General features: G+C 39.7%; 2 protein-coding genes across 2 annotated transcripts; one reads left to right on the forward strand and one right to left on the reverse strand.

Moving 5' to 3' along the window:
- Positions 1 to 5,671: 5,671 nt before the first annotated feature.
- LOC103718043 lies at positions 5,672 to 9,907 on the forward strand. The gene is made up of 3 exons (XM_008806686.4): positions 5,672 to 6,582; positions 8,185 to 8,426; positions 8,703 to 9,907. Exons 2-3 carry the CDS (start codon positions 8,187 to 8,189, stop codon positions 9,393 to 9,395), a joined length of 933 nt encoding a protein of 310 aa, XP_008804908.1. The 5' UTR covers positions 5,672 to 6,582; positions 8,185 to 8,186; the 3' UTR covers positions 9,396 to 9,907.
- A 166-nt stretch (positions 9,908 to 10,073) lies between these two features.
- Positions 10,074 to 12,832, reverse strand: LOC103718042 (pentatricopeptide repeat-containing protein At5g44230). The gene is made up of 2 exons (XM_008806684.4): positions 10,484 to 12,832; positions 10,074 to 10,364 (listed from the first exon to the last, which is right to left on the reverse strand). Exon 1 carries the CDS (start codon positions 12,780 to 12,782, stop codon positions 10,824 to 10,826), a length of 1,959 nt encoding a protein of 652 aa, XP_008804906.3. The 5' UTR covers positions 12,783 to 12,832; the 3' UTR covers positions 10,074 to 10,364; positions 10,484 to 10,823.
- Positions 12,833 to 13,900: the final 1,068 nt, after the last annotated feature.

Below are 13,900 nucleotides of genomic sequence, written 5' to 3' on the forward strand. Positions count from 1 at the left end.
TATTTTTTTAATCAAAATAATTATTAGTATTAAAAAAATTATTATAAGTATAAATAAAAATATTAATTCTATAATAAAAATAACATATTTTTATAAGATTAATAATTTATAGGAGTAATAAATATATTTTTATAGAATATATTAATAATTAATATATTGATAAATATATTAATATTTTATTATAATATATTTTATATGATTAGTAAATATATGATAAGAGCTACTAAAAGTAGAATATGTGACAAAATTATGGAGTTATTATAGGAATTAGTATATTGACTTACATTTTTAATTCATGATAATTAAAATACATAAAAAAATCTATTTAAGATATATCAAAGGTATTTGTGGTATTATGTTGTCAGTAATCTTGGATCCCGTACCATACCAAACAAGTTACTTATAGATATCCAGAGATTTTTAATCACTGAACCATGGTCTACCAAACACATTAATCTTAGATCACCGGAATCAAATCATCCCAGCATTCGAATCACCGGGATCTTAGATCATCGTGGTGATCCTGTCGGGTTACCAAACGCCCCCTGCCCTTTTTCTTTTTTTTTTTAACTGCAAAAGTGTATAATTTTGGTCCTAATCATTGGGTCAGTGGTTGTACGGAGATCTCGCTTGGAGGGTAACGGCAGTCTTGGAAACGGGTCCGGATCAGTGAATGTACGGTGAATGATCTGTGCTGCTGCTTCCGTCTTTCACTCACCGGGACAAAAATTTTGACCAGAGATGATTGCGTCCAAGGATTTTTAAATCTGGATGGATCGGTTACCTCCTTGATTGGCGGAGACCGAAATGAACGGACATCAAATAAATATTTTTTTAAGAAAATAAAAATTTGAAACACCTTAACAAATATTTTTAGAGAAGGAGAGCAAAATCTCAACCAACATGTTAAATCTAGAATTAAAACTAAATTAAAGTTTAATTTTAATATTATTAATCTTAATTTTTACTGATTTTTATTGGCTAAGACATTAGTATTAAAATTTTTACATACACAATATTTGAAGATGTATGGCACGAATACAAATCAAAATTTTCGGATTACACACTAAAATAGGTTTACATGGAGCTATTAAACCTTTTGATCTTCTAATATAGTATTGAGAGTTTATTGTGTTACTGAGACATGCAAATGTATATTAAGTTTGTTTGAATTTGAAAGGTTGTGTATTTCTAATTCCATCTTTTTTTAAATTTCTTTCTGAAACTAATATTCCATAAGCTTCCATCTAGTGGCTGGCTTAAACGTTTTTTTACGAATAACTTGAATTCAATCGGCACACTTTTTTTTTTTTTTTTTTGGAGACAAGAAGCCACCGACAAGCTAAAATATCTTCTAACACCAAATTGCTGGTTCCATTGATCAAACCAACCAATTTAAGTAAAATTAACAGAACATATATTTATTTATTTATTTATTTTTGGGTAAAACCCTATATTCAAATTTCGAACACAAAAATTATGAGAAAAATTTGTGGGACCTCTATTCATGTTTTTTCAACAAAACCTGTATTCAAGTTTTGAATCGAATAATTTTGAAAAAAAATAATGAGATAGTTTTCTTTGAGAAATACAATATATATATATATATATATATATATATATTGTATGCCCCCACCACCATGCTGCATTGTGATGGAATCCATTTGCCTAGTCACGGTAAATTGTCTGGATCAGGTCACCAGGTGTGAGCTCACCCTCCTTCCAAGTTCCAAGTGCACCAGCTTGCAGTCCACCGGACCCATGGCAGCCGACGTCATACTCAGCGATAGCCAGGCTCTGGTCATCTGATTTAAAAAAGTGAGGAGAAGAGATGGATGAAGGAAGCTAAGAAAGCTTGAAAAGGACTAGAGATTCTTAAGAACAGAGTAGACTTTTCCAGTACCACAACCGAATCCCACCGGAAACGACAGCTCTTTTCAAGAGAGCAGCAGATCTCCAATCTCCATCCCACAAAGCTATGGATCGTTAGACAAATCCGAGGCCAGCCTCAGACTTTCCTCAGACTTTCTCTCCTCTGGAAGGAGCCCGACCAGCAACCACGGATTCTGTCACCCCCCATCAGGAGCCCATGTTACTACGCCATGCAATAAAAATGTAGCCAGGTTTCATAGCTGAAGTTCAAGGGAAAACAGAAAAAAGTACAACGCTAGTGGGACTGACCGTATGTACATATATAGTTTCTTTCATGTAGAGCCTAGTTCTCTCTCTCTCTCTCTCTCTCTCTCTCTCTCTCTCTCTCTCTCTCTATATATATATATATATATATATATATATATATATATATATATATATATATATGTGTGTGTGTGTATGTTTGTATGTATTTCTATAGAAGATATTTTTTTTTTTTGATGTAAAGGGAGGCAAAAGGAGCCATCCGGTTTTTATTGAAAGTTAATCTTATTTACAACAGAGATAAGAGGTAGATATGAGTTATATTGTCAAGAAAAAGAGAAACATACACTACAGGATAATATAGTATTCTCAATGCTTTTTGGAGCCTATCTCGATGTCAAAAAGCGTTTCTAAAATATCTTCTGACGCTTTTCCAAAGCGTCGCCAGAGGGGATCTGCCGACCCTTTTCCAAAGCGTCGCTGGAAGAGAGGATCTACCGACGCTTTAAAGCGCGTCAAAACTGCTTTTTTAGCCAAAAAAAATACCATTTGCGGTCTGCATATTCTTCTCCATCACAAATGTTGATGGAGTACAAACGACCGAAACCATAGTGCTGATGAAGCACAAAGAGAAATACAAACACCCTCCCCGATCGGTACCTTGATTTCATCTGTGCGGAGTGGTTGGGTTTAGCTATATAAACAGTTTTTTCTTTTTCAGATCCGTCGACGTGGACTAAAATGAGGTGGTTTTTTAGCTTCCGACGACGCTTTCAACGACGCTTAAAAGCATCGTTATTTAACAACGCAAAAAAGCGTCGTTCAAAGTGTCGTCAATTACATATTACCTTCGACGACGCTTAAAAGCGTCGTTGTTAGCCGACGCTTTTTACAAGCGTCGGCAAATGTTGGCGGGAAAATTTTTTTGTCGATGCTTGGAATAAGCGTCGGCAAATAAGAGTCGGAAATTTTCTTTTTTTGTGTAGTGATATGTGAGAAAAAAAAGCTAAATGGTTCCAGACCAAGCATCTGATAATCAGGATAGGGAGAGATTTTGATAATACTGTTATACTAGTCTAATGGCTTTTGAGGACTATAATTATTGGCCAAGAAAGATTATTAAAGTTTTTTTTTTTTTTAAGGAAGGGAAGCAAAGCCACCCGAATTTATTGGAGAGAAGAGAGATTAGAATGGACAAGAATGAAAGAAAGATCTACAGTTAGAAGCCTAGAGATTGTTATTTAGCTTGCCAGGTTAGAAGTCTCGTTACTGTAATCAAGAATGTCGTTTGCCACCAACTTTTCTCAGCAGCATTGATATAAATAAAGAAAGTGTGACAAGATGGTGAATTATCCGACCGGTTGTCTACCCAGAAATTGACCCCCTACTATTACCCAAATTGAAACAGACTCCATTCCAAAATGGATGAAGAGCTTGGTTTTTAGTTAGTAACATGCTTGGTCTAGTTACTATTGGTTTTTTTTTCTTTTTTTCTTTTGTACAACGATAGCTCATCCTACTGTATATAGGCACAGTAAGCAGAATCAAGAGATGCAATTCGGCATAACTATAAAGGAGGCGCTCCTTGATGTGTTCAAAAGAACTTTCCGAAATGCTACGCTGCATAGGAGGCGACCTAGTTGGTGACCCTGTTCGCCTCTCTATACACGTATGCGGTCTAGAACTCATTACTATTAGCCTTTTTTGAAAAATATATTGGGCTTTATTTATTCAAGAGGAGAGATGCTTGAGTGGTACATAAATCTTGCACCACAAAAAAAAAAAAAAAACTCATACGGCTCTTGTCCAACTTTTCCTTTGACCTAATCCTCTAAAATGCAGCTGCAAGAAATTTCTACAATCAGATTTATAATAAGGTTTTTCTTGGCGATATGACTCTGGCATGTAGAAGTTCGCTAGAGAGATTGGATTTATGGGGAATAAGATTTTTTTTTTTTTTTTTTTTTGAGGTAACAGAGAGGGGAGGGCTACATGGAAGAAAAATCTCTCCTAGATTCTATTGACCTATCAAAACTTATCCTGTATGTATGCTGTAAGAATTCCATGTAAGTTGCATTGTAGAAGATCTGCTGGCCTCTAAGTAGTTTGAATGGTGCAAACTAAGGAGTGTGATAAAAGACTTGTAAATTGGTTATGAAGTGCTTTTATATGTCATTTTTGTTGGTTTTCTTTGTATGTGTCAGTTGTTGTTGTTGTTGTTTTTTGTTTTTTGATAAAACAACTTTTAATTTTAGATAAGCAATCAATCACTCTTGATTAATGAACCCATTTAAAATGATGACGAATGCTTTGAGTGGCAAAGTTAGGCAAAATATAAAAGAAAGGAAGCTCTGCACTAAGCTTCTACTAGAAAATAATGGATAGTGACTACAAGATAACAAAATTATCTGATGAAATCACTGCTCTTAGCTTAAGAATTAACTTTTGAATCCATGATTATAAAACAACAAAATAAATGCTTTTTTTTTATGGAAAACAAGAAAATAATTGCTAAGCAACAATTATTATTTAATTTTCCTAATCATGCATTTCAATAACGTAACGGGCCACCCAATACCGTTATAGCGGTCTTTCTTTATTAGAGAGAGAGAGAGAGAGAGAGAGAGAGAGAGAGAGAGAGAGAGAGAGAGAGAGAGAGAGAGAGAGAGATGGGTGGGTTCTCCAAAACAAAATCCCCTGACGCATGTGGGGCTGTTGGTGGTGGCGGTGGACTTCCCCGGAGATGCGGATTTTTTAATCGGCTTCAAACCTCTGCGGACAAGTATGTTTTTGGTCTGTCGGCTTTTCGAACGAAAGCGATAAGCATTAGATGAGAAATTACTGTCCCTCTTTTTTTTTCATCTTTTATTTTTATTTTTATTTTGAAATTTTTTTTTGTATATCGGCTACTCATATTAATCTTGTATGAGTATAACCAGCATTATTAAGAAAAAGTAGACCATTCAATAATGAATGAATATCTCACTTTGGACGCTTACCAATTGGGGGTAACGGAAATTTGAAACCTTTTTTAGAGAAGATGTGGTAAAAAGTTAATGATCTGCGACAAAAAAAAATCGCATCAATTTACAAGAAAGCTCAAAGATAGAATTCTACCCTGGGTGAATTTTCTGATCTATAAATAGTACGGAACCCTTTCTTTCAGATAAGAAAGAAACCCCCACACGCAAGTCCTCGACTCTATACCAAAATCAATGATTGGGTTGAGAATATTATCTAGCCAATGAAAAGATAAGTTTTCTTGTGGTGATGATGCCGACTTCTTGCAAAATTTGTATATTTAGACAAAAAAGTAAAACACACACACACACACATCGAAGGAAAAGGTATAGACTCTATATAATAATTGAATTTGGAGAATACTATGTAGTGGAGAAAAGGATTTTTATGGTGTACTATTTATCCTATGGGAAAACCCCATCAAGGATTACTTCAGCTTCGAGCCAATAAAAGGGGGTGGGGTCTGATCCAAAATGGCAAATCTAGGGTACTAACCACCATTGTTGATTGAGGAAAAGTTCCAAACGCCGTTATTCCAGGTGTAGAATTTGAAGAATGTTTTTTCTAGTTGTTTTGCTCTTCTCTTATCCAAATGCCTTTAGGGAAGCACCATTTTCTCTAGTAGAATAATGCCCATCCAAGAAAAGTTTTGCCTTTTTACCCATCTGAGGAGTTGGATCTGGTTTAGAATGACAACTCTAGGATACTGAACCACCATGCTTGATTAAAAAAGTGATCCTAATGCAAAGAGTAGAAACCACTTGAGTAGGTCCAAAGCATGGATATCTTTAGATCTCTAAAGGGACAGAAGTAAGAAATGAAAAGTATTTGATTTTGTCTAGATGAGCTGGAGTGAAGGGGTGGGGGGGGAGGAGAGGGAGAGGGAGAGAGAGAGGAAGCATCAGCCCACTGTAGCATCTATCTTCATGTCCTATAAGAGCTGTCTGGAATATTTTGTTCACATGCTTCCATGGTTACATGGATGAGTGAGATTTGTTTTTATATGTCCTTGTTTTGGTTTGCTGACTCTTCTGATCCTCCCTTGTGGATATGATACAATTCTGAACCGATTTCACCAAGGGCTTCTCCACCTTTTTCTTGCCTTCTTCCCCTTCACAGCCTGTCATGCTTACATTATTTTTGGGCTGCCTTTCTTGTTTTTCCAAGCAATTGCTTGGTTGTTCATGTGTGGTAAAGAGCCTGCCCATATCCGACTAGTCTCCGAATCTATCACCCCTTTCGCTTGGATTTCTCCGATGATCATCGGACCTCCACAGTGACAGCGTCGCCTGGAAAGGGGCCATAGAGGATGATGGGAGAGTGGGTTCAAGCTTTCTTTGGCTGTTTAAGGTGATGTTAGATGGAGGAGTGAAGGGTTGGTAGGGGGGGAAGATGCTTGATGAGCAGTGGAAACAGAGCTTGCAGGTGAATTATACTTTCTTCCTGTTCTTCCTTTAACACCTCTAGAGTCCTTACTTATGTTAAATTTATTGTTCATTACTTTGTAATTGTGCTTCATTGGGATCAAATCAGTTGATCCTTGTTGTTTTGGGTGTTAAACCATGGTCATGCACTTACTTGGAAGGGCTAATCCTCTTGATGGTCTTGTTTTACAAGCCTTTTATCAACAATTAGCAGAACCCTGGAGTGGGTCTTGAATTGCAATTGTTTATCAATAATAGTCATCTACCTGGTGAAAGATTCAAAAAAAAGGAAGCTATAGTCTTCTTGCAAGATGTGTTTTGTTCTTCAGCTTAGAAGATGTTTTTTGTTCTTAATATTGCAAAAGGATTCACCTTGGGGGTCACATATATGATTCATACAATCTTTTGTTTCCTGCAGAAGTTTGAGCCTTGCTTAGATTCTTATGGCAGCCGAGAGGGGGGAAAAAATAATTGTTGGCTAACCATGTGGTTTTTTATAATTTGATAGAACTTTACGAACCCTAAAAGGTAGCCATCAGTTCATAAACTCAATTTCCAAACGAAGATAGGTCTGCTCGCTCTTCCTTGGCAAGAATAAAACATACCACTTCTCTGTTTTATTTGAACTAACCACGTTCTGGATTTCCGATATCTGGTGTTCGTCTATCCCACCCTGTGATCTTCAGTCCACTTTGAGCTAAAAAGATTTTCCAGGCTCTCCATCTCTCTGTAGCTCCAAACTTATGTTAGATATCTATCTCTTATTTTGGTACTCAATCAAATAGGAGCCGGGTTCTCTTATTTGTTGTTGTTGTGCTCAAGGATTTCCTTGTACCTGAATCAAAATCTTATAATCAATATTTCTTTGTTGGATCGACTGTAGATGTCATAGACTGATGACATAATTGTAGTGGACTGGCGATAACAATTTTAGGAACACGGCACAAAGCCTTGAGCTAAAATTGTTAGATGCAGCGATCATATAGCACTTCTGCTTCATGAGTCTTGAGTAAAATGCTGATGTTTCTATAATTTTATTTATCAGGGTTGAATGCGGATATTTCATTTATCTATATTTTGTCTTCTCGATTGGAAGTATGGATTTAAGTTTTGATAACATCTCGATTCTGTTGGAATGCACTCATGACATAATTTTGTAACTGGAGTGATCTGCTGATTAACATGCATGATCAGATCATTATTGTTTTTGTTGTTGTTATTATTATTATTGTTGTTGTTGTTGTTGTTGTTTTGATTGAAAGGGAGGCCTAGGGCCACCCACGGATCAGATCATTATTTGAGGAAGACACATTGTGGCTGTAGAGTTTATTATTAATTATATGTGAAGATTGTTCTGCATAGTACGAAGGTCCAGCATCAGTTTTTGGAATGCAGCTGAATCTCCAACAAGCCAATTGACTCACTACAAACAGTTTGTGAAATATAAGAAAAGAATGCCATTAGAGCTGTCTTAAATTGTAAATGTTTATTGAATATCTAAATCTTTACATTGTTACATTTTAGTTTCTGAGTCTTTACTGATACAACATTTTACCAGCCATTATGAAGAAAACATAGCTGACATGGCCCCTCATTGTCTCAGGAATGGGAACAAAACTGCATGACACTCATAATGTTTTTTCCACCTTGCTAAAGAACAACCGTCATGTAGTAACCATCGATCTGAACACTCCAGATAGTTGGGCCAGGTTCAGTAATATATTGCTGAAGACGGGCAGCCAGACTGCTTTCAATTGTCTTCCAGTGTCCATGGATAGATTGCAAAGCAACAGAGAATCTGTCAGAAATGCCATGTTGAAGCATGAAGAAATATTCAGACAGCAGGTGAAACTGTGCTCATGTGTCTCATTTTTTTTATTTCTACCCACTCCAAGGATAGGCAGATGGTGTTATGGATGCGGATTACTTCTGAATCCTCTCGGCCGACTTCCTTCTTTGCTGGCTTTGCTCTTCCCTTCTGACATTTTTTTTTCTGATGTACCCCTCTCTCTAACAGGTGGCAGAATAAGAATGCCAAGATGGATAGATGGCAACTGTTATTACTTTAGTTCTAGTTTATCATCAAGTACTGATGCGCAGATTTTGGATTGGATATTGCAGGTGCATGATCTACACCGGCTATACAGAGTTCAGAAGATGCTAATGGCTGAGATGAGAAGTAAGGAGGAGAAGCCCCAATCTCCCACAATTGTGACTTCCAGAGGGTTCACAGATACAAGGACCAGATTTTGGGGTAGTGCATCTACCTCAGAGACCAGTCATTCTTCCCATGTCAGTAATACACTTCACTCCACTAAACATCTGAACTCTGAGTACAGCTCCATCCATCACTACAACACAAGAGCAGGCCCTAGCTCACGAGAACTGAGCATATGCTCAGAAGACCCTTTAAGAGTGCCGAAGGGCTTCGATCTTGAACAGCCCGCTGAAGAGTACACCTCCACAGAAGTTGGACACACCCAAGATCAGATTACCAACTTGGGGAAGCATCTGAAAGAAAAGATGAACACAGAAAGCTCCAAAATGTGGACTGATGATGAGAATGATGTTGAGCTCACACTTGGCATAGGATGTGGCATTGGTAAGAAGAGATCAAAACATTGGCTTAGCTTGAATGATGAAATAAGCTACTCTAAGCCAGCTCCAAGTGATATCAGGCCACTGCTCTTGTCTACACCTGTCATACCACAGAGAACAGAGGAATGCAGTGACCACTCGACCAGCAGCTTCGACAGAGAAAGCTTACAGAGACCCCCCTGGCTTTTGCAAGCTTTAAGTTTGAACAAGACATAACTTCAAAACTTGGTGCAAGTCTTTTGGGTATAGGCAATTGCTTTATTTATGGAGTTTCAACTTCAGTGTATCAGCACTCATTTAGGTGACAGCCGGCATGCAGGAATCATGCCTCCTGAGATCTATAGTCTTCTCACCACTACATCCCGTGTTCTTCAAGCTACTGCATTTAAGGTTCTGTTCTATCATCGGATCAGTTTTTCTGGGTTTCAAGATTGATTTATATTGGTGGGAAAACTTCATTGGTTTAATGGAGTTGGAAGTAAATTTGGTTCTCTTACAATGTTTTTTTGCAAACGGTTCTCCTTTCTAGTAACACCCCCATGAGAATAAGTATCAGAGGCTCATCTCACAATGGGGACTCACGATCAATAACAAGGTCACCTCTGTTGTCTGTAAACACTGACTTCTTTATATGTAAATGCAAGCTAATAACTTTTTTCTGCAGGATTGTAGTACTTTCTCATGTTGCTCCTCCATATTCACCAATCTATTATTTTTTCTTGGTTCAATTGATTCTGCTTCTATTCTTATATCCTCTTTGGTTCAAAAAGTACCAGGAGATAAGAAAGAACCTCCAACCAGGGTCTTCAAAGGAGTGATCTCATAGGCCTAGCAGTTTTGAACTAGGTCAATTTACATGGACACTGAAAGACTGTTTCTATTTTTTTTATGGAATATGAACATGAGCTTTGGGAATATGGAAAACAACTATGCTTAACTACAATCACTGTCTTCGTAAAACAAAAGAACAAATAGGTAAAACCTAGATAGAATAGGAGTTGTCAGTACACCAGGTGTACTTGGAGGGGCAATAACAATAGAGAACAAAGAAGAAAATGCAAGAAGAGGATTTGAGAATTTCTCAAAGTCCAACCTCCTCTAAATAAAGAACCACTGACAGTTCACATAAATTACTACGGTATATCACGACAATGTTCAATCACTTTTCCAAGATAGTTGTGCAATCTGCATTAAAAAAAAAAAGATGAGATTTTTTAATACAGCTAATAAAAGAAACCAGCTCTACTTCATGTCTCGCCTACATCTGACTTATAAAAAAATTCTGAAAACATAAAAAAACGTACATCCTTTTTTTGTTTGAAAAGAATTGGTTCTCCTTAAGGAAAAGCTGGTTTGAATCTTCTGGCCAGCTGAGAAGCTCAACTCCCTTTAGTTTCATTTTTCCATCCATGTTTATCGCTATCATAGATATCTTTCATAAGAAAAAAGATCATAGAATTAGTTCCCTGGATTTAGTATAATGCATGTCTTCAGCTCTTTGCGCTGCTTCAGCAGAGGTCAAATGAATTCACAAGGATCCAATAAGGCAACTGAGCTTCAAAAGAATTTAGGAATCTCATATCAAAATCATGCCATACTATTTCTCCTCCCTTCTCATGTTTATGTTGCTTATAAAGCTCACCTTCACCAAAATTCACCACAGGAGCACTCACCATTTTTGAAGTGGTGGAACCTCATGTTATCCCTCACCACAATCTCCCTGCTTTCAACCTTAGACACAAGGCGCATCACTAAATGACAGTCCTCACAAATCCTTAGGTTCTTCACAATCCTAATTGTGCCTCCAACAGTGGTCGTTAACAGACCGAATGCCAGAGCTAGCTTCTCACTATGACCCTTCAGTAGCCTTTCCTTCTCGTCATCACTAACATCATAGACAACTGAGCTCAAGACAGGCACATATCCATCTTGCTTCAACCTCCGCAAAAGCTCCTCTAGTGCCTCCTTTATCTCACGAGACCTAGGGTGCAAACCATCTCCTGCAAAGAACTCATGAACTAGACCATCTTTGGCCTCCACCCAGCTTGCCGCTGGGTTCTTCCTCAACCCCCTTCCCCTCATCAACTTCCTCACCTTCGACACCTCCTCCCACATCCCTGCCGATGCATATATGTTCGACAGCAACACATAGTTCCCGATTCCATCAGGTTCAAGCACGAATAGATGATCTGCTGCAATTTTAGCGATTTGGGTCTTCCCATGGATCCGGCAAGCACCTAGCAATGCTCCCCACACACCACCATGGGGTTCAACAGGCATCGATTTCACAAGTTCAAGTGCTTCTTCCACGAGACCTGACCGGCCCAACAAATCCACCATGCAAGCATAATGATCGGCAGAGGGAGAAATCCCATACTCGTCCTTCATTTGTGCAAAGTAAGAGCGGCCTTCCTCCACCATCCCGGCATGGCTGCATGCCGTGAGCACCCCAATGAATGTGACCCGATTAGGCTTCACCTCCGTCCTCTCCACCATCTCCTTAAACAAAGCGATTGCCTCCTGAGCCCTCCCATGCGCAGCAAGGCCAACGATCATAGCACTGTACGTGTACACATTTCGCTCTACCATCCCATCAAACACCTTACGGGCCTCGTCAACAAGCCCACATTTTGCATACATATCCACCATTGCCGACCCCATGACGACGTTCCTCTTGAACTCATATCTCTCGGCAATCTCCCGTACGAATCCCGCATGCTTCACGGCACCCAACTGAGCGCAACCGGAGATGGCGCCGATTAACGAGACCTCATCGATTTTAACACCTGCCTCTCGCATTCTATCGAACGTCTCCAATGCCTCTTTCGGCATCGAATTCTGGGCGTACCCCGTGACCATGGCGGTCCACGCCACCATATCCTTCACCGGGGTCTTCTCAAAAAGCCCCTCGGCGGAGCCCATGTCACCGGTCTTGGTATAGGCAACGATCAAGGAAGTCCAAGATATGGCGTCTCTCACAGACATTCGGTCGAATAACTTGCGGGCTGACGACAGGTCGGAGCACTCCACGTAGAAAGAGATGAGAGTGTTCTGGACGAAAAGGTCAGAATCGAACCCACCGGTGGCGAGGGCCTGGGCGTGGACCTGGGTGCCCATGGGGAGGCAGCGGGCGGCGCCGCAGGCCTTGAGGAGGGCGGAGAAGGTAAATGGGAGGGGCGGGGCGGGGGGCCAGCTGCGGCGCATGGCGGCGTAGAGGCGGAGGGGATGGGCGGCGGAGGAGGAGGCGGAGTAGAGGAGGAGGGCGGCGCCGCGGATGAGGGCGGTCCAGAGGAAGGAGTTGGGGCGGGGGACCTGGGCGAAGACGAGGAGAGGGTAGGGGTGGGTGGAGACGCGTTGGTCGGCGAGACGGCGGAGGAGGCGGGCGACGAGGAAGTTGCTGCGGTGAAGCCCGAGACGGACGATGCGGCCGTGGGCCTCTCGGAGCTGGCGGGGGCTGGCGGCGGCATCGAGGGCAGCGGTGAGGAGCGATTCGAGAGCGGCACGGGGGAGGAGAGGGGAAGGGAGGTAGAAGGAGGAGGAGACGAGGATACTGGTGGTGGGGTTGGGTCCGGTGATGGCTCCGAAGGGCTGCGCTAAAACCATCCGAGGGAGAGAGAGAGAGAGAGAGAGAGAGAGAGAGGGTGGGTGAGCGGGCGGGGGTTGGGGGAGTTGGTGCACTCAATCAGACAAATTATAATAACAATGTATTATAAATAATGTATAATATAATAGCATCATTATCACTTTATTCCATTCAAGTTCTTCAAACAATAATAACTATATTGGAGACGAATAACACCAGACCAAAAAAGAAAAAATTATATCATGAATACAATATAAATTAAAAACAAACTTCATTTTTTAAAATTCCAATAATACATCAATATTTTTGAGATACAAGCAATAAAATATATAGAAAAAAAAGCATATATAAACATATTGATGTACCTGTTCGGTGAATGGTATTGTTTGCAGAAGAATCAAAACTTGAACAAAGAATCCGTGCAAAACTAATATAAGCAAAATAAATTCCTATTACTTATGCTAAACAATATCTTTTCCGAGCTACTATAAATGATTAGATATACAGAATTAATTTGGAGGCTAAATCATAGTGAAGCAGAAAATTAAAGAAGCTTCAATTTTTATTCCTTTAATTATCACCCCACCAGCTACTAGCATGCTACCCGTCAGAGCTGATCATGGGTCATACCTCGGGCCTAAACTCTATTTATTTTTAATTGGATTTCAGGCCAAGCCTATGCTGATATTTTCTATATCCAAGCCCAGCCGATGATCAGCTTTACCATCCGTTAGCCTAATATGATTTGGGAAGAGAGTTCAATGCGATCCCTTTGATATTTCCTATTAGTGGCCTATATTGACCAACTGGGTCCCATAATGGCACAACTAGAGAGAGCAAGCAAAGATCCAATTATGAGTAAGCAATTAGTGGGAGAGAGCAAGGTAGGTCGAGTCCCAGGAGCTTTTATCCATTTGCCCTTCTATAATCTGACCTACTACCATACTCTGAGCATCATGTCAACATGGTCATGAGAGAGGGAGAGAGCAAGAGAGGCTTTGATCATTGAGTCAACAATACTGTGAGAGAGAGAGAGAGGGGAGGGGAGGCTTCAGCCTTTGGGTTAGCAAGGTCATAAGAGAGAGGAGAGAGAGCAAAGGAATCTAGGTGCCATTGCGAATTTGCCTTTTAATGCTAC

This window comes from Phoenix dactylifera, unplaced genomic scaffold, assembly GCF_009389715.1.
Source record: "Phoenix dactylifera cultivar Barhee BC4 unplaced genomic scaffold, palm_55x_up_171113_PBpolish2nd_filt_p 000948F, whole genome shotgun sequence".
Taxonomy (NCBI): Eukaryota; Viridiplantae; Streptophyta; class Magnoliopsida; order Arecales; family Arecaceae; genus Phoenix; species Phoenix dactylifera.